This window comes from Cryptomeria japonica, chromosome 11 (genome assembly GCF_030272615.1).
Source record: "Cryptomeria japonica chromosome 11, Sugi_1.0, whole genome shotgun sequence".
Lineage (NCBI taxonomy): Eukaryota > Viridiplantae > Streptophyta > Pinopsida > Cupressales > Cupressaceae > Cryptomeria > Cryptomeria japonica.
Genome location: NC_081415.1, coordinates 579,934,121 through 579,959,647, shown reverse-complemented (window position 1 = coordinate 579,959,647; position 25,527 = coordinate 579,934,121). Strand labels below are relative to the sequence as shown.

The 25,527-nt window shown below is 40.5% G+C and overlaps 1 protein-coding gene across 3 annotated transcripts in view; it reads left to right on the top strand.

Annotated features, from left to right (window-relative positions):
- LOC131072923 (uncharacterized) overlaps window positions 1-25,527 on the top strand; it is a 254,611-nt gene that overhangs the window by 1,927 nt on the left and 227,157 nt on the right. For all 3 annotated transcript variants that reach the window (XM_058009227.2, XM_058009228.2, XM_058009229.2), the window contains 2 exons: window positions 735-1,176; window positions 3,470-3,561. In XM_058009227.2, the coding sequence (XP_057865210.2) occupies window positions 735-1,176; window positions 3,470-3,561 (534 nt within the window). The remainder of the gene's footprint in view (window positions 1-734; window positions 1,177-3,469; window positions 3,562-25,527) is intronic.

Genomic DNA, 25,527 nt, shown 5'->3' with positions numbered 1-25,527 from the left:
AAATACTTTCTTGATGACAAGGATTGCTCTTAACTACACAGATGATCAAGGGTAATTCCACCACATTAATGGAGAAGGCATTGTTAAGCCTGTGGGAACACGTTGGCATACTCAATATGGTGGATTTTTTTTTCCCTCAGATGTTTTAACACCACACACAAGTGCAGACTCATTGCAAGCATGCAGGAATGGATCAGCATGCTCAAAGCAGCATGCCATCTCGTCTCTGATGTCCACATATCCACCCAAGTACATACTCATGCCAAGCATTTGAGAATGAATGGCATGTTTAATTTGGTGCAGTGTTGCCCCTGGATTGTTCTAACTCACATTCAAGGCCATATATTAGTCTTGATTCTTTTATCTCCCCACAGTAACTTAGCCCTCTGTGCACATGCGAGCAAATGAGAACTGCCCACAATCATTAATCAGAACAATTCTAGAAAACTTCAAACATAAAGTTGGTCATATAGTTTCGTATTGTCTCGTTGGATTCCAAATAATTATGTGTATTGGGATGATAAATGGGTAATCTTGAGTAGGCTGTGCATTTTCCTTAATTGTTTGGCAACTTGAAGCTTTTTTATTGTTTGGGCTAGTTATGTTGTTTTTTTGTATATGGACCTCATAGCATGTTTTCTAATGCTGGTAATTTAAATTTTATTTTATTGTTATTGTCTTGTTGATTTTTTGGTAAATATCTAGTTCTCACGACGTGCATCTTTTCTTTGCAGCAATTCAAACAGGTTGGTTATTTTACATCCATTAAGCCGAAGAGTCTCTTGTTGCAAGGCATGTTTTAAGATAAATTATGTACTGAGCTGCATGGGCAATCTAAAGCAGAAGAACAGTGGAAGGTTTGGACCACCAGTATGTAATTTGAAACACAAGTTATTTCTTTCTCTCATTGCATCAGCTGCCCCAGAGGATGGGATCACTGTTAATGGGAGTTCCCAAGCAAATTCTGATGGAGAATTGGAAGAAATGAGGCTTAAATTGAGTCTGTCTTTTAAAGGTGAAGATGCGAGTAATGACCTGGTACAAAGTCTGCATGAGGCTGCACGGATATTTGAACTATCTGTTGAGCAGCAAAGCTCTCTAACACAAGGTCCCTGGTTTGCAAAGGCCTGGCTTGGCATCGATAAGAATGCCTGGATCAAGACACTCGCATATCAGGTTTATGCATGCCCCTCTCATCTCCCAAGACTCAAAACCTTTATTATCACAATCTGAGCTATGTGATATACTTGGAGCTTTCACTGTATGTCTCATGAAGTAAAAGTGTAAAAGAGGAGCAGAATATGAAGTCTCAAAAAGATACATAAATTGATTGTTTCCTTCTGGGAAGTTCATCAAGGAGATTCTTAACTGATACAGTTTGGCCTCCTAAATGAATTCACCTACAATAGGATAGTTAATACAAACTCATACTATTATTCATTATGAAGACCTATTGCAATATCTATTTACAATGTTTATGGCCAAAGTTTGAAATGATGTCAAAAGAATGTATTACTTATTCATTTCACTCTTTACTAATAGGGAATGGATTTCTATCAAACTATACCTGTTTGTAAGTAAAAACTATAAAGTCAGGTGGAAACTGCAAGCATGTCATGAATCTAGCCCAACTGTCCCGTTGTATATTGTGACCATTGGATCCGTGGGATAGGAGCTTGATTCCCTTGTTGCAAACTGTATCTTTCAAAAAATGTAGCTGGTTGGAAATGTTGTTTGCAAGTGGTACCACCAAACAAACTACAAACAAGATTTAAAGCATTTGGAGGAGCAGGGATGAATCATTTTTGTGAAGGATATAACTTAAAATCCAAAAGTATTATTAATGGGAATTTTGAAAGAGCTGATGTTCTATACTCAAACTAATGTACCAGGCAGATGTTTGTTCCAATACCTGAAAGAATAACACAAACATCAGTAGTTTCCAGTGTCATTTTAGCTCTTTTTATTCAGGTTAAATACTTTTTATTGATTTCAATCTGAAAACCACTGTATTTAGAGCAGAAATTGGTGTCATTATGTATCTTAAGTAGGTCACATTGTAGTTCAGCTGCTATAATTGATGAGAATCAAGAAGTGGAAATAAATTTAAATAGTATCAGAGCAACAACAAACTGACCTTTAATTGATGTTGGAAATTCCGTTTTCCACTGAAGTTGACAACACTGATTAAAATGGGCATTAGAAAAGGTCAGCTAAGGAGTAAGAAGCGAAGGTCCCAGGACAAGTAAGAATTTGCTTGACCCTTGCATTAAAGAAATCATGTGATTGCAAGATTGTCAGAAAATGTTTGTTGTTTTTCAGCTTCCTTTTGTTCATATGATGTAAAAGCACATACATAATAGTTCAAGGAAGATATATTTTAAGCAGTAGAAACAACAAGTTTTCATTAGAAAATATAAGCAACCAAAGGGAGAAAGCATGGGGATGTTGAATTTTCCAAAGTGATGGAGTGGGATGATTCCTAAAAGAATTCAGGAATTGAAGAATGTTGTATTTTTGTATTAAAAAAAAATATCTGACTTTGTAGCCAAAAAAGTTTTAAGACATGCAAAAATAGGCTGAGGTGCAGACTAAAGATTGACAACTGCATACACTAGATGCCAACGACTGCAAGGTTTGCAGGACATGATCTCTAATCTGGTTGGGTTATATTTACTCCAGCACCCTTACATTTGGGCAAATGATATGCCCTCGTAAGAAGGCCTATAATAAGTCAAAGTGTAATATCCATTTGAATTTGAAACTGAAAAAATTCCTGATTTAGTTTTGATTTAAGAGCAACTGTATTATATTAAACTATATTCAGTGACATGTCTAGTTTCAGATTCCGTTTCAGTCATAGTATAATAAATTTTACAAAAACCTAGATATGCTGAATTGTTGTAGCCAAGAAAAATCAGATTGCTGCATCAATAGATTCTTGTTACTGCGTTTCCTTCCATGGATCATACAATACAAGTTTTTGGAAATCGATTTCATTCACAAGTTTTAATCTGATGCCAAGAGAAAGCTTGATGTCCTTGCCAGAGAAAATATGCAAAGAACATGTTCACATATCATTTATAATATATGGTGTAGACAAAAGGAAAAGGGTGATAGTATGTTATCAAGGTGTATGCTTGTTTAACCTAGATTTGCTGTATTGTCAAAGATAAAAAAATCAGGTCACTGCTTTGGTGGATGTTCGCATTTGTATTTCTTTCCATGGATCATACATTATAAGTTTGTGAAAAATGATATAATATGAAGTTTTAAACTGATGCCAAGAAAAGGGTTGATGACCTTGTAAGACCAAATAGGCAAAGAACATGTTCGTTCTGTATTTATTTTTATGGTGTTGACAAAACGAAAGAGCTGATACTATCTTACCAAGCTGATGCTTGTTTAGTTGAGAGCTTTGAATGCATATCCAACTGACTTCAGTTGCTTTTGATTGTTTTCTTCATAGGCATCTGTACATGCCCTATTACAAGCTGCTATTGAAATTGCATCAAGAGGACACGGCAGGGACCGAGATGTTAATGTTTTTGTGCAACGAAGGTCAGAGCTGTCTCAATCATCTTACATGCAATGGTGCTCTTCATCTTTTATAGAAGTAAGGGATGAAACATAAATTGTAATGAAAGAAAGTAGGAAATAATCTAGAAAAAGAACTAATGTTTATGTTTATGCATTAGTGGGTTTTAATTTTACAATTTTGCACTTTGGAACAAAGGTCATGCTAGAGCTATCCAAATATTATCAACAAGCCTACGAGAACCTTATTGGAAATGTGCTAAATTATGAATGTCTATGCACTGATTTGTTGTTCCTTCCATTGTAGTTTTGGGACAGATGCTTTTATGGTGTAGAGTAAAACCCTAACCAGGAAATTGATTCTCATCTTTATCAAAAAATGTCTTCCTTGCAACACATAAGTGGACTTTTACCTTTTATTTCTATCTGGGTCACTTTCTTAATCTAACTACCAGAGCCGACCCACATACATGCATAGAAATTTCTCTTAAGCATCTTTTAAGGGGTTCAAACATCAAAATAGGTAAAACTGGGAACATGTCTACCTTTGAAAAAGCTAATTTTAGCATGAGTAAACCCAACATTGGAGACCATATTGTATAAAAGTTACAAATTTTTATTCTGGGATTCCAAGGCTACATAAACTAGTGAATTTCAAAATATGAAGATTTTCCCTAGTATATACATGAAAACTTATGTAACCTATGATTGAGACTTGAGTGTATGCTAATTACACTGCTATTTGGATTAGCAAAATAGAAATAATGCTGGTGAGATGTCATCAGCCTGGGATATAGTCAAGCAATGAAAAAATGTTTTTTTTTTGCTCAGTAAAAGGCCGAGGCTAGAAGTCTATTAAAATTTATAAAAGCAGTAATTACAGAGTTTTGAAAAGGCAGACAAAACAGGGGATGTGTTAATGTATTTTTTATTCACATGCGAACACAAAATAAAATACCGAAGTATCTTATCCTCTCTTGAACAAAGTTCCCGACTGCTGAAGATCTCGCTGAAGGATCAGTCGGAGTAACTCCAAGGTTGTGTATGTAGGATCTCTATGTGTGGATAAGCTCTCTGTGGTATGATGTGATTTTGCTGGAGTCACAAGGGGACTTACACTTGACGACCTAAATGTCTGATTTGCTGGAATCACAGGTCCTATTAACTAACTGGAAGACAAACAAATGGTAAAAGATGCAGGGTTCAGGAAGTCTACTCTACTACCTAGAATGCGAGAAGATGGATGAATGACTAGGTGGAGTCCTACTGGGCTGGGTCTCACCATCAAGATGAACAATTCAACACCAATTCAGTGCGATCTTCTGGGGGATGCTTCAAATATATTCAAATCGGACACCATCAGATATTGATCATCATTCAAGTTAAGGCATGAACAATAGACGTGTGATGACTTGAGATTAAGCTCATTTTATGCCAGTTGACCACGCAGGGCGCACTTACAATCAGTAAGAGGCTAGTGGTATGGATTAGACGGATTCCACACAGGTGCATTCAACAGCTTCTTTCATTCAATCTAATCATCTATCATCAAAATGAAGATTCAACAAGAGACCATGCACATTGCAAAGAAACAACATATTCCACCATATCTTCAATGAAAATAAGTCTTTACAATTAAGGCAACAAAGTCTTGCCTTCTCTTCTTAATCTACTCTAATTGCTATTCTACTATTTTGGCCTCTATTACCAACTATTAATTATTAGCTATCTATTGACTAACTATTCTCTGACTATTAACCTTTACAAATGAAGAGCCAAGGCTTTATATAGGGAGCTCTTTACATTTCAATGGCTCAGATTGATTTAGAATGAATGGCTAGGATTACAAGATGAAAACCCTAATTAGGGTTTGTTACAACAAAACCTTTTAGCCAATGAGAAAATTACATTCAATGCATGAGAACCAATAGGAAACGGGGGTAGGTGCCTCAAAATTTGTGTCATCACTGATAAGTCAGGTACATTGAATCTGGACATGCTGATGTAGACCTATCTGACTGGAGGAATAGTGATTGGGATGCCACCTTGTCTGGTACTTCCTTTGTGATGACTTTTGTCGATCCTCCATCGTCCTTGATATACTTGATGAACGATGTACCCTTCCTTGACTCTCTTGTGTTTGCCTATGAGATCCTCTTGAAGAGGTCTTCCTTTGACCTTGATGTTGAAATATTCTTCTTGAGATCTTCGTTCCAATCTTCCTCCAACCTGGTCCTTCTGATTTCTTTCTTTTCCTGCTGCAAAACAAACAAATGAACATCAAACACATGATATATAGCTTATACAATCTCTGATTTTATGTGATTTGCAGGTCTGATAGGTGCAGGTTTAGGGTAGATTGTCCTTTTCTTGAGCAAATTTGCTCTTGCTATGATGAATTCAGTCCTTCCTTTATTGAATTTTGCTGTTGTTAGGTTAAAGTGACTGATCTCTATAAGACCTGAAATTTGCCTCCTCATCCACCAATCTGTCTAATGAAATCTGCTTTTGAAATTCGCCTTGATGAATTCAGTTGCTCCTCAAATTCGCTGTTGTCGAATTCGGCTTGTGAAGATTGTTGACAAATCTGGAATTTGCTTCTTAACTGCTGAAGGATTTCGCTCTTTGAAGAAGAATGTTTGAAATGAATGATGAATAATTTAAGAATCAACCTCCCTTATATAGGCGCCTTTATGGGAGAATGCGCTTCTTTGATGAAAGCCGACTTTGTTTGGATGAATAAATAAATTTTATTTCCCTTTAGCTGGCCGACTTCTCTTAAAAAATTTCGAATTTGCTTTTGCCGCCAAAGGGAGATTGGTTTATTAATGCATCAAATGTTTCTAGGTTGACTTGCACTTAGTCTTCTCTTGATCTTTTCGGTTTTTTACCATAATGCAATTGCCTTTAATAGAATTTCGCCTTGGTACCTTAGAGAGGGACATGAGCGAGATAGGATATAAGTCAAATTTTCATCAATATTTGATGAAGGCAAGCTTAGTTCTCACGATCTGCATGAAGTTTAGGATGCTTGAACACTTGAAACCACCATGATGAAGACTTACAACACACTATCATTAGCATATTACTCATCCTCAATGCATTTCGCTCCTGTACCTTTGGAAGGTACATGAGCGAACTAAGGGCTAATCTTAGTTTTCTCACTCACATACCCAATTTTCATTATCATTAGAAGGCTCATGCTGCAACAAAGACTTAAATTACCTTCAAGAAGGCTTGTCTTGATATCTTGATTAACAAAACATTCTTCTTCAAGAGATTTCGCTCCTGTACCTTTGGAAGGTACATGAGCGAATTTCTTCCTCGACTCAATTCACGCTTCATTCCTATCACTTTGCCTTAGACTGATTTTTGAAATTCTCTCCTCATCGTGCTCAAGTCAATCTACTCCCAACTTTGCTTAAAACAAGATCCTCTTGGTGCTTTAGGTGAGATAGGATGTCCTTCCAAGAGATTTCGCTCTGGACCCTTAGGGAGGGACATGAGCGAAATTCTTTTTTTGATTCAATTCCTTCACCATCCCTCAATACTTCACCTTGAACTTAGCTTTTGAATCCTTCTTCCATCATGATCAAGTCGGTTTGTTCCCTAATAAGATCCGTTCAATTGCTTGAGTGAGAAATTAGGTCCTTTCAAGGATTTCGCTCCTGTACCTTTGGAAGGGTCAGGAGCGAAAATTTGCTTCTTGGCTCAGATTCCTCATGTTTTGCCATTCAAACTTGTTTCAATTCAATTTCAAGGCATGCATACATCATTTCCTCTTCAATCACGCCATAGGAGCAAGGCTTTTGGTCCAACTTAGAAGCAATGGAGGGCTCTAAGAAAAATTCGCTCCTGTACCTTTGGAAGGGTCAGGAGCAAAATTGACAATATTGTTCAAATTCTCCAGACTTCATCATTCAACTTGGTTTGAATTCACTTCTAAAGGCACACATAACTCAACTTTCCTTCAATCAAGCCCTGAAAGCGTGAGTTTGGATCCAAGTAAGGAACAAGAAAGTGTTCTAAGAAAACTCGCTTCTGTACCTTTGGAAGGGTTAGGAGCGAATTTGATGCCCTAGCTCAAATTCCTCATTGTTCATGATCAATAACTAGTTTAAACAAGTCTCTGTCACTCCAATGTGAAAAATATCAAATCAACCTTTCAAAGAAGGCCTTAGCAGGGATTTCGCTTCAAATTGGGAATACTGGACAGTTTCTTCACTTGACGAAACTCATTCCATCAACTCAGATCCTAAGTCTTAGTCATCCATATCAGATTAACCTCAAGAAGAGCTTTGAAATCCATTTGCTTTCCAAAGCTTCATCCAGATTTAGAAACTAAGTTCATCAAATTTTAATCCCTAAGGCAAATCGGTCATTACATCAGTCAAAACTTCATCTTTCGTTGTCAAAACCTTCTTCACTGAATCGGCCATCAAAGGTTCTTTTGTAGCAGATGATTGATCAATCAAATTCACTTGCTTGCACAATTGAATCAGGCCGGATTTTCATAAGCTTTGGTCTGATTTTAGGACTTTCTGTATTTGCAGGATTAATTCTATCTGAGTGCATTCTTCATGTGGAGATGCACAGATCAAATCTCTTCCCTTATGTGAAGGATTCCCCATTCTTGGTTTATCATCATCCTATATTCCTCGTGCTCCATTATTTGTTTACAACCATACCTGCAAAGACACAAAACTTGAATTAATTATCATGTACATTAATCATATTTCTGAGTATGAAAGAATACTTAGATCTGATTGTGGTCTAAACTCAGAGAAATTAATCCACTGGAAATTGCATTTAAACCAAGAGTGAATGAGGCCTGATCCCTTCCTGAAGATCTGATAAATTTTCCCGTGATTAGGAACCAGCCTGCTTGAATCTCTTCTCTCACAGCTTATCCCTTATAATTCACCTCATTTTTGCTTGAAAATCTTCTCTCCTTTGGAGCCAATCAGTGATTAATATCTCCCTTCAAGATGGATCTGTAGGTACAAACCTAGAAGTTTTGAATCAACTTTGAAGTGAATTGCTTTATATTTTTTATCGTTGAATCTTAGTGGAGTCCAAAACATGCCACGAATGTGAGAAGGGATGAAAGGTGTAACAACAAAGAGGATGTGGTGGCAAAGAGGATGGGGTGATGTTGTAAAGAAGTGCCACGGGGGAATAAGGTGGAAGAGTAGAGTGAGGTGGATGCTCTCCCTTTTTAAAATTTCTATTAAAAAAAAGAACTTTTCTTTCATTCCAAAAATTCTGGTGGTGGTGGGGCCCGTTTAATATGAAAGACAAAAAAAACATTTAAATTCTCCAAACCAGTGGTTGGTGGGTCCCAACAAGAGTCTTTAATAAAAAGTTAATTCAATTCTCCATTTTGAGTTTAAAGTGGGGCCCAAAAGGGTGATGAGAGATCTTTAATAAAAAGTTATTTCAATTCTCCATTTTGAGTTTAAAGTGGGGCTCAAAAGGGTGATGAGAGGAATGTGAGGGAAGTGGTAAGGGAAGCTGCTACGTGGAGAAAGAGGGGAAATGGGATGTTGGAGGAAAGGGGGACATAAGGGATATAAATGATGGAAGTAGGAGAGGCGTCGGGTTAGGAGGTATAAGAGGTAGTGGATGGAGTTAGGGAAGGTTAGGGAGTAAAATGTAATGGGAGGTATGAGGGGGTAATGAAAGGGTAGAGGGGTGTAGGTTATAATGGGATGAGGTTTAGACTAGGTGAAGGAAGGTGGGATAGATGGGTAAGAAGGTTAGGGGTAGGGGTAGAGGTAAGCTTAGGGAAATAAAGGAAGTGAGACTTATGGGATGTGGGTTAGAATAGGTGATTTTAGGGGAATAAAGGGGAAAAGGAAGTTAGTGTGGATGGTAGGCTAAAGGGAGTGTGAGATAGAAGGTATGAGGGGAAGGGAGATGTTAGGATAGAATAGGGGTAGGGGTAAGGTGGAAAGGAAGTTAGCGAAGGGAGGTGAGGGTGTAAGATGGAGGTTAAGGGGTGTAGTGGTAGGACTAAATGTAGGTGAAGGGTAGTAGATGAGTATGTTAGGTGAAGGTGATAAAAGATAAAGAGAGATAGAAGGTAAGGGATATGGAAGTGGAAAGGGTAGGGTGAAATGGTGATGGTAGGAAAGGGGAAGTGGAAAGCCGTCAAGATGGAGGGTTACGGAATGAAGAGAGAGACGAAAGGATGAAAGGGTGGAATGGTGATGGCGAAGGCGAGGAATGGAAATGAGAGTGATTGGGCCTGGGCACCCACGGGCAGTGAGACAAACTTGATCAACTTCTGACCTCTTGACCCACTATACCTCTTCAATGCAAAGGTTCACAGTGAAAGACTCAACACTAACCTAGAACTAAGCTAAGAGGACCAATCCTAGAAAGCAAAAAAAGTAGGGGTCCCCATTTGTAATGGGGCGATGTGTGAATACGTCACGACAGGATGTCATCTAGACAAAACTTCCATATCAAATTACAATATCAGGCAAAAAACAGGGCCTGTAATATCCAGATTATATAAAAAATAAAGCAGATGCAGAAAACAGTGAATAAGATTGCTATGAATATTGAATCAAATATTTCCATGCCTCAGCCCACGTTGGAATCCTGTGGGTCTTGGATATCTGTGGGTGGTTGCTGAAGAGCATGTTCAATAGCCTCTGAAAGTCACTCCACCTGCTCTAAGTTCAGCTCCTCCTCATCTTCACTAGATTCCGGGCTCCCCAAACCAACCGGGCGCTCATCATACTTATATTTCCACACCCAAGCTTCATCATCATTCACATCGTCTCCTATGGCTTTCTTTGCCCAACCCTTCTCAGAGAGACCCTTTACTCCCTTGAGAAACTCCAGCCCCCTTTTAATCCGAAATTCTCTTGGCTCAAAACTCTCTTGATTTTGTATGGTGATAATTGGAAGCCTTGGCACCTCCCTTGTTCTAGATTTCACAACAAAATATTGTCTTGGGAGTGAGATTGTGACCAAAACTTTGTCCAAGTCACCTAAAAAGGTGTCTTTGAAAATGTGGCAACACAATTCTTCTGCTACCACTTTCTTTTCCCCCATGGATAACATTGTGGCTAGAAACATTGCCGGAATGTTTGTATTGACTCGGTATCTATGGTCAGAATGGAGAAATTCCGGACCCAAAATAGATTTAACTGCATGCATAATCAGCCTATGCAAGAAATTGAGCGCCTCCCCCGGACCTTTTTGAGATATCTCTCCTAAGAAAGCCATTTGCTGTTTACTAGCCACTAGTCTGATTGGAGGATCCATGGTGATGGGGAAAAATATCGAAGGAGGAGAAAAATGGGGAGAAATGCTTGCAAAACAGAGGATATGGATGTAGATGCCGAACTTCCAACAAACTATGAAAATGGAGCTCAATTTCTACCAACTTCTCGAGAAAATTCTATCATAAATGCTATTACTAATCCACACACTGCAGTATCCTTTCAAATCTCCGATTTAATCTGCCATTTCTAGCTTTTTCCTTAAAAAGAACAATTCTCGTTCCATCCACCGCTGTTGAATGAGAAAAAAGGACACACTCCAACCATTCTGCTTTTATGGAAGAGTGAGAAATGCCGTTTGCTGAGCAACTTTGTCCAGTTTAATACGTTAGAATTAATATCCCGTCACCATCAACTGTCATCCGTCTACCTCCACTCAAAACCATTCAAAATCAAAGACAGCAAACATGCCATGAAGGACATGACTTTATAGCCAATGCCCCACGCCATTGAATGGCTACTTTTCATCCCCGCCAAAGGGTAGAGTTGTCAACTACAGTTGTGTCAACCCAGAAATTTAAAATCACCCTCGGGAAGTTTTACAGCCACATTCAAATTCAAGTTTTCCATACTTACTAGCTGTTAGCCATCCTCTCTTTTTAAACAGTAATTCATCTTCCTTGTATCTCTATCTCTAGAACCTCATCAACTTAAAAATGTATTAATTTAAACTAGATTATTCACTTTATATACTTCATTCAAACCTTCAATTGCTTTGTTGGCGAAGATGTCCGTTTCTTTATTGCCTTCTTGATAAATATGATTAACTGTAAATTTCTCAAAGTGTTTTAGCAAAGCTAAAACTGTCTCTAGCAATGCTTTCAATTTCCAATTGAATATTGAGCCTAACCTCACAGCATTAATCAGTAAAGTTGAATCCCCTTCAATCTCTACTTTGTTAATACCCAATTCTTTACATAAAAGAACCCCAGCTTTAGAGCATTGAATTCTGCAATATTATTAGTAATCTCCTGCAGAGGACTGGACAACCAACCAATAGTTTCTCCTTTCGTATTCCTAATAATGCAGCCTACTCCTGAAGGCCCTTGGATTTTCTCAAGAGGCCCCATCAAAATTAAGTTTATACCATCCTTCTTTCGGAGGTTGCCATTTAACCTGTGATCTATTAGAGAAGGAGCCACCATCTTTATTCCCAATATTTGGAGGTATTCTCAACCCTAGCCATGAAAATCTCATTTTCCCATCCCATTCAATGAATTTCCCATGAGATGCTGAGTTCGAAATCATCCTATTATTTATGATCTCTACAATAGCTGCTTTGACCTTGTTCTGAAAAGAAATAAGAGGCATTTCTTTATCCTCAAAAGTTCGCCTATTTTGTTCCTTCCAAATTTCCCATTTTAAAAAGGAGGGATAGACTTCCCATAGATTGCTAAGCAAGCCTGCCCATGGTTTGATTGGCTACATCTGAAATAGTGTTTCGATGTCATTTGGAAGAGTTGACACCCAACCCAGTTTAGCACACATCCATCTCTAGCATTCACATGAGAAGGGACATCCTAAAAAAATATGATCTATATTCTTTTCATGATGCTTACATAATACACAAGTTGATGGACCCTCGTAGTCCATCCTTCTAAACTTTTCTGCAGTAAGGACTCTGCTTTGGATGGTGGCCCATGCAAAGATCCCTACTTTAGGCATGCATTGTTTGCCCCAGCATAATTGGACAGTGATATCAGATTTCTCCATTTCTTGTAGATTAGCAATGATTTTATATCCATCCTTAGAATTATACTGACCATGTTTAGAGCCTACCCAGATTAATTTGTCCCCTTTTTGTTTGAAAGAAATCTCTCTCTGCTTAATAACTTCTTTTAGCAACATGACTTCTGCTTTTGGTCAAGGAAGCTGAGATAAATCTTTCCATTCCCATCCTAAAGCAGGGTCACCATAAGGGAAGAACGCATAGTCTCTCACTTTGTCTCCCCAATGTTGCTTAAGAAATTTTTTAGCATTCTCTACTACGATTAAACTGTCTATGCTTGGATAACCTCCCCAAGAATCCTCCCAAAATAAGCTTGACTCTCCATCATGAACATCCCAAGAGACAAAATCTGCTATTACTGACTTGCATTTTAACAAGAAATTTCAAACCCTAGATTCTTTAGGAGTATTTTTCACCTTAACTATTTCTGCAGGATTTGAATGATTCAAATATTTAGATTGTAAAATTCTAATCCATTTCAAATTTGGCTCCTTTATCATCTTCCACACCATTTTAGCTCCAAGGGCTATATTCAACCAATTCTGATCTCTCAAGCCCACCCCTCCATATTCCTTTGGTTTGCAAATTTTTTCCCAAGCAATAAGAGCAACCTTATGTTTATCCAACATTCCTTGCCAAAAAAACTTTCTTAGCTTCTGATTCAATGATGTGTTAACACCAGTTGTGAAAGAAAGATATGATAGAAGATAAATTGGAAGAGAAGAAATCATTGATTTCAACATCACTAACCTGCTTGCCCATGAGAGCCATTTTCCTTTACAAGAATTTAACCTTTTATCTATCTTGTCCTTTAGAGGATCCCTTAATTTTTTATTCCTCACTCCCTTATCAATTGGAAGACCTAGATATGAGCAAGGCATTTGGCCTTTTTTGAATTTCTAAACCTTCAAGATATCCATCTCCTTTTCTTGAGGGGTCATAAAGAAGAAAACCTCTGATTTATCCTTGTTAGTATCTTGTCCTAAAGCCTTTTCATAAGAAATTAATATTTTCAAAAATTGCTTGGCTTCTTTTCTTTTAGTTGTTCCCAAAAGTAGGGTATCGGTCGCAAATTGTTGATGAGCAGCCACAATGTTCCTCGCAATTCTAATTCCTTTTATTAGACCCAAGGAATGTTAATTCTTAATGGCTCTCCCCAAAGCCTCTGCCAACAAAATAAAGAGAAAGGGAGATATGGGATCTCCTTGTTTAAAACTCTAGAGACCTCAAAGAAACCTTCCGGGGAACCATTAACCAAAACAAAGAACCTTGAGGTTGGAATGCATTCAAAAATCCAATTTATCCACTGCTTATTAAAGCTAAAGGCATGAAGAATTTTACATAGGAGGCTCCAATCTACATTATCATATGCTTTCTTTATGTCTAACTTTATTAACATCCCGAACTCTGTGTTCTGAAGAGTATGGAGTGCCTCCTGAGCTATAATAACTCCATTTAAGATTGATTTGCTTGGAACAAACCCTATCTATTCTTTTGAGATGATATTCGGGAGCAAATGTTTAAGCCTATTTGCCATTATTGTGGTCATAACTTTATATAATGTATTGCGAAGCGAAATTGGCCTAAAGTCCTCCAATTTCAAAGCTTCGTCCTTTTTGGGAATGAGGACTATAGAGGAGTTATTGACTTCTCTGAGCAACTTTCGTGAATTTCTTATTGCTTCTAGAGCCTTTGTCATGTCTCTCCCTAGTATATTCCAGCACCTTTGAAAAAACCTTACTGGACCAAGATCCTTATCTGGGTGTAATTGATTCAAAGTAGTCTCTACTTATGAAAGATAAATCTTTTCATTTTGTAAAGCGGAAAATCGCGATCGAACCCTAAGTGTTCCCCCTACCACTCCAAGGAGAGAGAAAGGAGGTCACTAGGGTTGACGGTTTTCACTTAGGGGAGACTTTACATTCAAAAGAGGGGTTGAAACCCACAAGATCCAATCCCACACAATGCAAGATTGGATTCTAAATGAGTTTCAAGGGTTGTGACAGCAAGGCTACCCTCTTTTGTAAAGAATGTAGATAGAAGGATTGAGCTAGGAATGCATGTAAAGTGAGAAAGATTCGCTTATAAACAGAGATAGGAATATAGGATGAAGCTGCGGACCTGGAATTAGCAGTAAAATGTCGAGACGATGCTGTCCTGCAAATTTGAGCGAAAGTTGACGGGACGATGCTCGGCGTGCACACGGTCCTCCGAAAAATCCGCGAAACGAAGGGGGATCTGTTCATCTCTGCACAAGGATTCCAGATCTTCAATTACAGCCGCGTACCTGCAACCTTGTTGTAAGAATGTTTGTATTCTTACATGCGAAGGTGTAAATGTTGTTGTATGTTGTATGTTGTATGTGATCTCCTCTTCAATGGTTGAATCCTTGTCTTGAATGCAACACTTAGCCTTGAATGGAGACATAGAATGATCAATTGCTTGAAGGAATGCTTGAATGCTTGAATGCTTGAATGTTTGAATATCGCTTCCGCGTCTTGTACACATATGTCCTTCCTCCTCAAAATGGGAGAGGAAATGTAGTTTATATACTTGCCAATTAGGGTTGAAAGACTGATTTTTCCGACCTTGGGCCGACATAGCAACCTTATTTTCCAATTTGCAAACTTAAAGACCCGAAGCCCCATCAGAGACCGGGCCCAAAATAGGGCCAGGGACCAGGGCGCTGGGCGCCATGGTCCCACCTCCAGGGACAGCAGGGTGCAAGGAGGATCAGGCCAGGGTGCTGAAAAATGCAGTTTTTGATGTCATAAACAAGTTTCGGGGTCTCCATTCAGGTTCCGTGTTGCATCGCCATCGTGAAGACCCAAATGCAGTCGAAATTGCAAGTGTCGCAATTTTAGGACGTTACACATTTAAAAACCTATTTTGCTCTTTGGATATAATCTTAGGAGTAAATTGCAAGAAAACATCTTGATCATATAAGCCTGAACTCTCCCTATTGTTGAGAAGACCTTAAAAAAATTTAACTGTTTGACTGCGAATAGCTATAGGGTCCTGTTGATGTGTCTTTTGTACACGACCAAACACAGGATAAAATACCTAAAGGTACCTTATCCTCTCTTGAATAAAGCTTCCCTGAATGCTGAAGATCTCGCATAAGGATCAATCGGAGTAGCTCCAAGGTTCTGATTGTAGGTTCTCTACGTGTGGATAAGCTCTTGCGGTATGATGTGATTTTGCTGGAATCACAAGGGGACTTACATTCGATGACTTGAGCGTCTGATTTGCTTTGGATATCAGTGGAACGTGGGTCTTTACTAATCCTTGATTTTTAAAAAAGGGAAAAGGATAAGTGTTGGAGAAGGATTTAATCCTAACACTAAGAATGTAGGAGCAATGGATGACCTTTGATGAAACTTTAACTAAGTCTTGCTTTGACATGCTAGGATCATCTCCTCAAGGTTAGTGCGATCTTCTAAGGAAAGCTTTATGATGTTCAGATCACTGCTACAAGCATAGACACCGTCAGGTTGATGCATATCAATGAAGAAGCGATAATTGAAGTTAAGCTTAAGCTGAATGATTCCAGTTGACTACGCAAGGCAAGCTTGCAATCAACAAACCACTAGTAGTATGGATATACAAATTTAACCATTGATCATACAAATTCCTTCCATTCATCTAATAACATGAAATTAAATTTGAGAAGTATAGAGACCATGCAAATTGTAGAATCGACACATAGAATTCACCATTCCTTCAATGAAGTTTACATGTTTTTTGCAATAATATCTTGGCAACAATCTTTGCCTTCTCTTTCTACTCTACTTTAAAATGCAATCTACTATTGAGCTACTAATTATTGACTATCTCTCTTTTGCTAACTCCTAACTATTCTTTGATCTCTGACTATTAACCCTTACAAATGAGGAGCCAGGGCTTTATATAGAGAGCCCTTTACAAATTGATGTCTCTGATTGACTTAGAATCAATGGCTAGGATTAAAGGATAGAAACCCTAATTAGGGTTTGTTATAACAAACTTCCTTATCCAATGAGACAATTACATTCCAGGAGAGAGGACCAATAGGAAGCAGGGGTAGGTACACCGAAGTTTGTGCTGTCTCTGATGAGTTAGGTACATTGAATCTGGACATGTTGAGGTGGAGCTATCTGACTGGAGAAAAAGTGACTGGGATGCCACCTTGTCTGACGTTTGTATCTTGGTTGATCTTCCTTCGTCCTTGATGTACTTTGATGAACAGCGTACTTCCTTGACTCCCATATGCTTGATGAGGCTTTCTTATTGTCAAGTCTTCCTTCTTTGGTGGCTCACATTGCTTTGAAGTGTTGGTAAGGTCATTCTTCTCTGTCATCATGTGGTTCCTTAGTGTGGTGAAGTGAAGGTTTTAGAGATAGTTGGCAACTCCTCGAACACTTGAAGTCTTCCAACACTTCAAAACACCTTGAGTCCTCCTTTATGCATCTGGGACGTCCTTGATGGTGATGGGCTTAGAATAGGTCGTCCTTGTCTTGGCTTGATTTTCTTCTACCTACAAAACAAACCAAAAGATGATTAAGTACACATGATATATTTATCTCACATAGCATTTTCTACCTTAAATCATCAACAAAAAGGCATTAGAATGAAATTCGCTCAAGATCCTCCCCAGGGACAGGCCCTATAAAATTTTTGCTCTGGACCCTTTGGAAGGGTGAGGAGCGAAATTTGTATTTTAGCTCAAATTTCATCTTCTCCTTGCCTCGAACTTCTCTTGACCTTTGAATTGCTTTCTCCTGAAGATATCATTGATTTGACTCCCAAAAAGACCAAAAAGAGGATTTCGCTTTGGACCTAGGCCAAGGACAGGACCTATAGGGAATTTCGCTGTGGACCCTTTGGAAGGGTTAGGAGCGAAATTTGCATTCTAGAACAAATTTCCACATTTTGTGACCACAACCTACTCAAATGCATGCCTAAAGATTCCTTTTAATCTCAATCAACACCAAGTTTGATGCAAAAATCGGAGCAAAATAGAGTTTTTAAGGATTTTGCTCTGGACCCTTTGGAAGGGTCAAGAGCGAAATTCTTGATTAGGCTCAAATTCTATCATTTTTCTACTCCAAAATACCTCCTAAGACAAGCACATGTTGGCCTTCTCTCCACCAAAGGTTAGGAATTCACAACTTGACCTTCATCATGAGCAAATTAGGTGAAATTGAGAATTTCGCTTTGGACCCTTTGGAAGGATCAGGAGCGAAATTCAAGTTTTAGACTTGATCCTTCATTTCCTTCACTTCAATTCATCTTACAAGGCAAAAATACATCACTCCACCTTCCAAATACGCCCAAGGAACAAGGTTGGTAGTCTAAGCAAGGAAGCAAATGAGGCTTATGAAGAATTTCGCTCTGGACCCTTTGGAAGGGTCAAGAGCTAAATTCACAATCTTGGACAAGATCCTCACTTTTCAATGCTTTCAATCACTTCCTAAGGCAAGAACATGTCAATCTACCCCCACCATGTCCAAGGAACAAGGCTTTCAGTGTGAACAAGGAAGAAAAAGGTGTCTTTTAAGAATTTCGCTCTGGACCCTTTGGAAGGGTCAAGAGCGAAATTTACATTCTTGGTTGATTTCACACCTCTTTCATCCAATCCATCTTTAAACTTGATCAAACTCACCTTCCTCTCGCCACATTCAAGTGAATTTGCCACCTACTTAGTTCAAAACAAGGTCTTTCCAATGTCCTAGGCAAGATAGAGGGTCAAATGAGGATTTTGCTCTGGACCCTTTGGAAGGGTCAGGAGCGAAATTCTCATTTGACCCTCTTTTTCACTTCCTTTCTCCTTTTAATGCCTTGGAAATACTTTGTTAGGCTTTCTTCCATCATGATCATGCGAATTTGCTCTTCAAGTTGACATCTAGCTCAAGATTTTGTGAAAAATAGGGTTTTACATGAATTTCGCTCTGGACCCTTTGGAAGGGTCAGGAGCGAAATTCACCTTAGGCTATAATCCTGACTTCATCTATCACATTTCTTCATTCCAAATAGGTGTTTTGCCTTCACTCAAGCTTGGGAATGAGCTAGTTCATGACTTTGGGCAATGTAGAGTGTCTTATAGAGGAATTCGCTCTGGACCCTTTGGAAGGGTCAAGAGTGAAATTCCTATTCTAGGCTCAATTCACCTTCAAACTGACTTGACTTTGTCTTAGACTCATGCCTTGATGCATATCCTTCCATATCCTTGCCCATTCGCTCAACCACTCTTTGACTTAGGTGAGATCTTGAGTCCTTGGTGAATTTTCGCTCTGAACCCTTTGGAAGGGTCAGGAGCGAAATTGAAATTCGCTCTGGACCCTTTGGAAGGGTCAGGAGCGAAATTTGACATTTTAGCCTCTCCGTCAGGATTCATATATGGAATATAACATTTAAGTACTTTAAGTTATATTCCATATATACTGTCAGGATGTTTGAGAGTGGTTTCGGATCTCTAGGAGTTATAATGCAAAATCTAGTTTTTGGAGGATTCTTCAATTTTCCAGACTTGTCAAATTTCAGGATTAGGATGACATTCCAGACAGAGCCAAATTTCAGGATATTTGAGGATTAGGATGACATTCCAGACTTCTTAAGGCGAATTCGCTCTGCCTTTGATGTAAAGGATGGGACCTAGGAGGACATTATGCATTCAACCAAGGTTTGATTTAGCAACTTGAAGTGCGACCAGATAGTACACAAAAAACACCCTAGGAATGATCTAAATTACCCCTAATCACTCAATTGACCTGACCTCTTGAGGAGATCCACCTGACTCAAGCAGAGCCTGCTACCCTAATGAGCCCCCTGGCGACCCTTCAAATGCAAAAGGTCAATAGACAAAAACTAAAAAGACCTAAAAAGAAAACCCTAGAAAGCAGAAAGTAGGGGTCCCCATTTGCAATGGGGCAATGTGTGAATATGTCACAACAGGTCCTCAATTATTAATCCTCCTTCCTCCTCTAGTTTGGATATTCTATTTACCCCTCTCTTTTGCCTTGTAATATTATGAAAATATTTGGTATTCCTATCTCCTACTTCTAGCCAATTCTCCCTTGATTTTTGTTTCTAGAAAATTTCTTTCTTTGATAAGACATCTTCATATTCCATCAGCAATTCTTTTTCTCTAAGAAATTCAATCTAAGACATTCCATTCTTGACTACTTTTTCATTAAGAGATTTCAACTCCTTTTCAATTCTGCCTTTAGTTTGAAAGATATTCTTGAAATGTGTCCTATTCCAATCAATCAATCTTTTTTTAACATGTTTTAGCTGTGATATAAAACAAAACATTTTAGAACCTTCAAAATGTTCTTCCTTCCACCTGTTGTCGGGTAATTAAGCAATAAGACATTTAATGTAATTAGAGTTAATGACGGCAGTTAACCCGTTGGTTGTCGATAGTTGACACTGGGTAACTGACCGGTCACCTTTATATATTAGCGAGTCCTTGGTCATGGGGACGGAGTTAGTATGGTCATTGTCATTGTATTGACATTATTATGAATCAATGAAGATCTGAGTTTCTTTATATTCTGTCATGTCTATTATTTTTGCAATGCATTGAATTACACTTTATTGGCAAAACATTTGGCGCCGTTGCCTAGATAGACTCAGGAGAAGGAGCGGATGGCGTACGGACGCGATGGGCCTACCCGCGAGCGAGATTAACCCTGAGGCGGATGACGCACAAACAGAGCTCTACAACGGAGAAGATACTACAACAAGGGAATTTTCAATCCTGCTTCAGGTGGCCATCAAAACCTATGTCTGAAGAGAGGCCACGGAGGCGGAAGTTGCAACAAGTGCCGTGTGGACCGCACTGGAAGTTAGCCCTGCGGTGAATCAGTTGATGAACTACCTCCCCCGATTGCTCGCACAGGCTTCACTCGCACAGCGGGCTCGCCTGGAGGAAATTGCTTGCGAAGAACGACGCCAACAGATCCTCCTACAGTATGAAGAAAACAACCATCGTTGGGAAGCGCAACAGGATGGCATGCGACGGGACACTTGAACCTTGAGCCGTACGGGGCGGAATAAAGAACACTCATTGTAATAATTATGTCATATTGTTGACATAGACTTGTATCCCACAGGATGAATGAATAAAAGCGTTCTACTTTTTATGTGTCGTTGTTATATATAAAGCCATATGGGAATTAATGCCCAATACATTGAATAAAGACAAAAATAAGCAAGAGTATATATATGAATGTGCAGTAGCCCAACGTGCCTTGATCCTTGAACAGCAAGTGGAAAGGCGACGAAGGTATAAGCGAAAGGAGGAGGAACGCTCCGAAGGGGACGGTGAGGTCGATGGCCACCCACGGAGTCGGGAGGAGTTACTTGTGGAAACCCGCCGCAGGATAGAGTGTACTAAAACTCAGTTGAGGGACTTGAGGGACTTGTCATGCACACCAGAGGCTAGGAAAACTCCACGGAGTGGGGAGGAGGCAAGGGAAGGAGAAGACACCGGGGCTGCCAGGAGTGTCGGAGGGACATCGGGGCACGGCGGTCAAGCACCTCTTACAAGATCTAACCCATCCAAAGTAGGACAACAGCCACCAGTAGTAAAAAGACAAGGCATGGCGCAAAAACAAAAACTTCCAAAGTTCCATGGGGACGGGAAAGAAGACCCTGTCCACCATTGTCGCACTTGTGAAACAATTTGGGGAGCAAATGGTGTTACCGATCCGGACGAGTGGGTAACACAGTTTCCCGCAACCCTAAGGGGCGTGGCCATCGACTGGTTCTCTGATACGGAGAAGGCTAAAATTAGCGCATGGCCTGACTTGAAGAAGGAATTTCAAGCGGAGTTTTGTCTCCTAAGAGATGATAATGAGATCGTAGCCGAAATTTACGGCACGAAACAGAGGAAGAACGAGACGGTTCGAACCTATAGCTGGCGGCTCAAAGAGCTGCTAGGAAAAATGGAGAACCAGCTCGCAGACGGACTGAAAAAATGGTGGTTCGTGGAAGGTTTGAAGACGTCTCTTAGACGGAAAATGAAGATCGTACCTCCCTCTTCATATATTGATGCCTATAATATGGCAATGGATTTAGAAAGCGATCGGAAGACGTCCAAGAAAAAGAAAAAGAAATCCTCGTCAGACGACGATTCCTCTTCTGACAAAAGCAGTAGCAGTGATGACGAGTCTAATCGCAAGGTACGGGCTCTCCAAAAAGATATGGAGCGAATGATGAGAGAGATGAAGGCAACCAAAGGAAGCACAAGCAGAGCCGACGAAGGGGATTTATGGTGCACGGACTGCCGCAGCGACGGACACACCAAGGGGTCTTGTCCGAAGAAAGCATTTTGTGATATTTGTCAGATTGCTGGACACCTTACCAAGGAGTGTCCGTACAATATGAGGACCCGTAACCAATAGGTTCTCTTTACGGAACCGTCTGCGCCAGCCGGCACGTCCCAGCCTGCGATCAACAACGCGTCATCTGGCGGCTATCGGAACAACAGGTGAGGAGGAAGAGGCAATAATAATAATACTAATAATAGAAGCTGAATCCAATACGACGCTAAAGGGCGGCTGATGATACAATGTCGGGCTTGCAACCAATGGGGGCATTTTGCCAGGGATTGTACGGCGGAGGAAGTGCCACAAAAACTTTGCAAGTGGTGCGGTCCGGGGGACCATGACGATGGCAACTGTCCGAAATCTGGAGTGAATTTGTTGAATGTAGAAATGGAGGATGTGCTCGCCATAACAAGATCCAAGACGAAAGCGGCCACTTACCCAGATCCTCGTAAGGAAGAACGAAAGGCACTGGAGGCACGAGCGAAGGAGATGTCAACGAACAAGGACGCACACGTGCTTGCAGGTACTTCTCGCTCTGAAGCAGAAACAAATATTATAAACCAACTGCTACAGGTCGAGATACTCGTCAAAATGAAGGATCTCCTGGAAAGTATGCCACACTTGCGGACGACACTTCTGCAATACGTATTGATAACCCCAGTCGGCCGACCAACACATGGAAGGGACAACCTTGGCGAGACGGCGACATACCCATTAGCCCTGATGATCAACAATGGTAGACACCCAGCAGTGGTGGAAATGGGTATACTAGGCACCATCTTGACCGACACCATTGTCAACGGCGGGTCGGGAGTAAATGTCTTGCTAGAGGAAACATGGAGAAAATTGGGCAAACCTACTCTCTGGCCGTCCACCTTTAATTTATTCGGAGCAGACCAACACGGCATCAAGCCGCTTGGCACACTCATGGCGCAGCTAGTGACGATCGGAACACAAACGTTCGTCTTGAACTTTGTGGTCATCCCATTGAAGAAGAAGGGATATGATGCCATCCTTGGCAGAGGTTGGCTGGTGGCGGCAAAAGCAAACCACAATTGGAAAAAGAACACCTTGTCCATGGAAAAGGCCGGCAGAAGATATATCATTGACCTCAAAACCCAACTGGTCAGTGAAGAGTTGGCATCAGAGTCAGAGTCCGACGGGGACGACGGTACGAACGAAGGGAAGGATGGCAGAGAACCAAATGACGAAGGCACCTTAGGAATTCAAGCCTGTTCTGAGGACGAGACAGATTCTTTGAGAGGGTTCTTCCATTGGCAAATGGAAGACTATGAATTATTGTACGGGTGCAATATGCTAGAGATCGAAGAAGAACTTGACGAGAACGAGTTCCCGCTAGAGTACGGACAATACAAGGAAGGGGATGCCCCTGTGGATGATGCACCAACGCACCAGTTCGACAAGAGTAAGCCCATAAGGTATGAGGAATCCGCACTTAAAATTACAAATCTTGGAGAAACTTCAGAATAGAAAAATATTCTGGTCGGCGACGATTGGAATTCAATCTTGAAGACGGCGGCGTTCAAAATTTTCACAGAGTACAAGGATGTGTTCGCCTGGATGTATAAAGACCTCAAAGGGGTACCACAAGAACTTTGTGTACACCGGATCCCTTTGGTTCTCAGAGCCGTGCCTGTAGGGAAGCAGCCATACAGGATGAACAAAAATTATGCCGCTAGGGTAAATGATGAAATTGACCGCATGCTCGAAGCAGGAATCATCTTCAAGGTCCAGACCAGCGAATGGGTATCACCCATTGTGATATCCTTGAAAAAGGAGGCCGATCAGATAAGAATCTGTGTAGACTTCAGGTGTTTGAATGCTGTCACAATTAAAGATCCATTCCCCATACCATTCACAGACACCATCCTCGAGGAAGTAGCGGGCCATGAAATTTATTTATTTATGGATGGATTCTCCGGATATAATCAAATTTCCATTGTAGAGGAGGACAAATTGAAGACCACCTTTGTCGTAGAAGATGGCGTCTATGCATACAATCGGATGCCATTCGGGTTGTGCAACGCGCCAGCTACCTTCCAACGGATAATCCTCCATATTTTCGACAAAATGTCCGTAGGAAACTTCAAAGCATTCTTGGACAACTGGTCCATTTACAACACGAAAGAGGCACATCTTGCCGCACTTGGCGAATGCATGGAAAGATGCCGACGAGCCCGCCTCGCCCTAAATCCCAAGAAATGCAGATTTATGGTGCCTCAAGGCAAGTTACTAGGGCACATCATCTGCAAGGCCGGACTGAAGACTGGCCCTGACAAGGTACGGGTCATTGTGGAGATGGAGGTGCCCGACGATGTGACTGGCGTCAAGTCATTTCTTGGACACATTGGGTATTATAGGCGGTTTATTAAGAACTTTGCCCAAGTATCATACCCACTTGATATGCTAACACGAAGGGGGGAGCCGTACATCTGGGGGACGGCCCAAGAAGAGGCTTTCTAGGAGTTAAAGTCATGGTTGGTAGGTGCGCCAATGCTGACATATCCAGATTGGGACAAAGAGTTCCATGTACATGTCGACACATCCAACTTTGCCATAGGGGCCACACTGGCGCAGGTTGGCAGCCATGGGCTGGACCACCCAGTGTATTTTGCAAGCCGACTCTTGTCAAAAGCAGAGAAGAATTACAGCACGATGGAGAGAGAAGCCCTCGGGATGGTATACTCCGTCCAAAAATTCCGACATTACCTATTGGCGACACCATTCACATTTTATGTGGATCACCAGGCGTTGATGTACCTGGTGAACAAGCCAATCATCTAGGGGTGGATTAGCCGATGGCTGTTGTTGTTACAAGAATTTACATTCAACATCATTGTTAGACCTGGCAAGAGCCATGTCATCGCCGACCAGCTATCAGGGATCAAGTCTGGAGAGCCGGTCGAAGGTGTTAACGAGGATTTTCCGGACGCCCATCTCTTCCGCATTGCCGTCCTTCTTGCTTGGTACACGAGTGTGGGCGAATACCTGTCAACTTCAAAATTTCCCAAGGAAATGTCGTCAAGCGAAAGACGAAAACTTGTACTAAGAAGTAGAATGCTCCAACTTATAAATGGCCTTCTCTACAAGATGGGACTTGACCAGATCCTACGACGATGCGTCTTGGAAGAGGAAGTCCCAAGAGTCCTGAGAGAAGCACATGAAGGGGTCACAGGAGGACACATGGGACCAGACATGACGGCAAGGAAAGTCTTACTAGCAGGCTTATGGTGGCCGACAATGCATAATGACGCCAGAGAATGGGTGACAAGTTGTGATACATGTCAACGCGCTGGACAACCGTTAAAGAGGGATTTTATGCCACTCACCCCGTCGAATGCTCAAGAGCTGTTCCAAAGATGGGGGTTAGACTTCATTGGTCCGTTGAAACCAAGCCGGGCTCGACGATGTAGATACATTGTCGTGGCGACCGAATACTTGACCAAATGGGTCGAAGCGAGGGCCTTGGTAGACAACTCCGCCGTGAGTACGACGAGATTCATTTATGAACAGATTATCACCTGGTACAGAATACCTATACAATTGACAAGTGATAGAGGAGGGCACTTCGTAAACCACATTATCCGGCTGTTGACAATCGAATTCAAAATTTTCCATTCTTTATCAA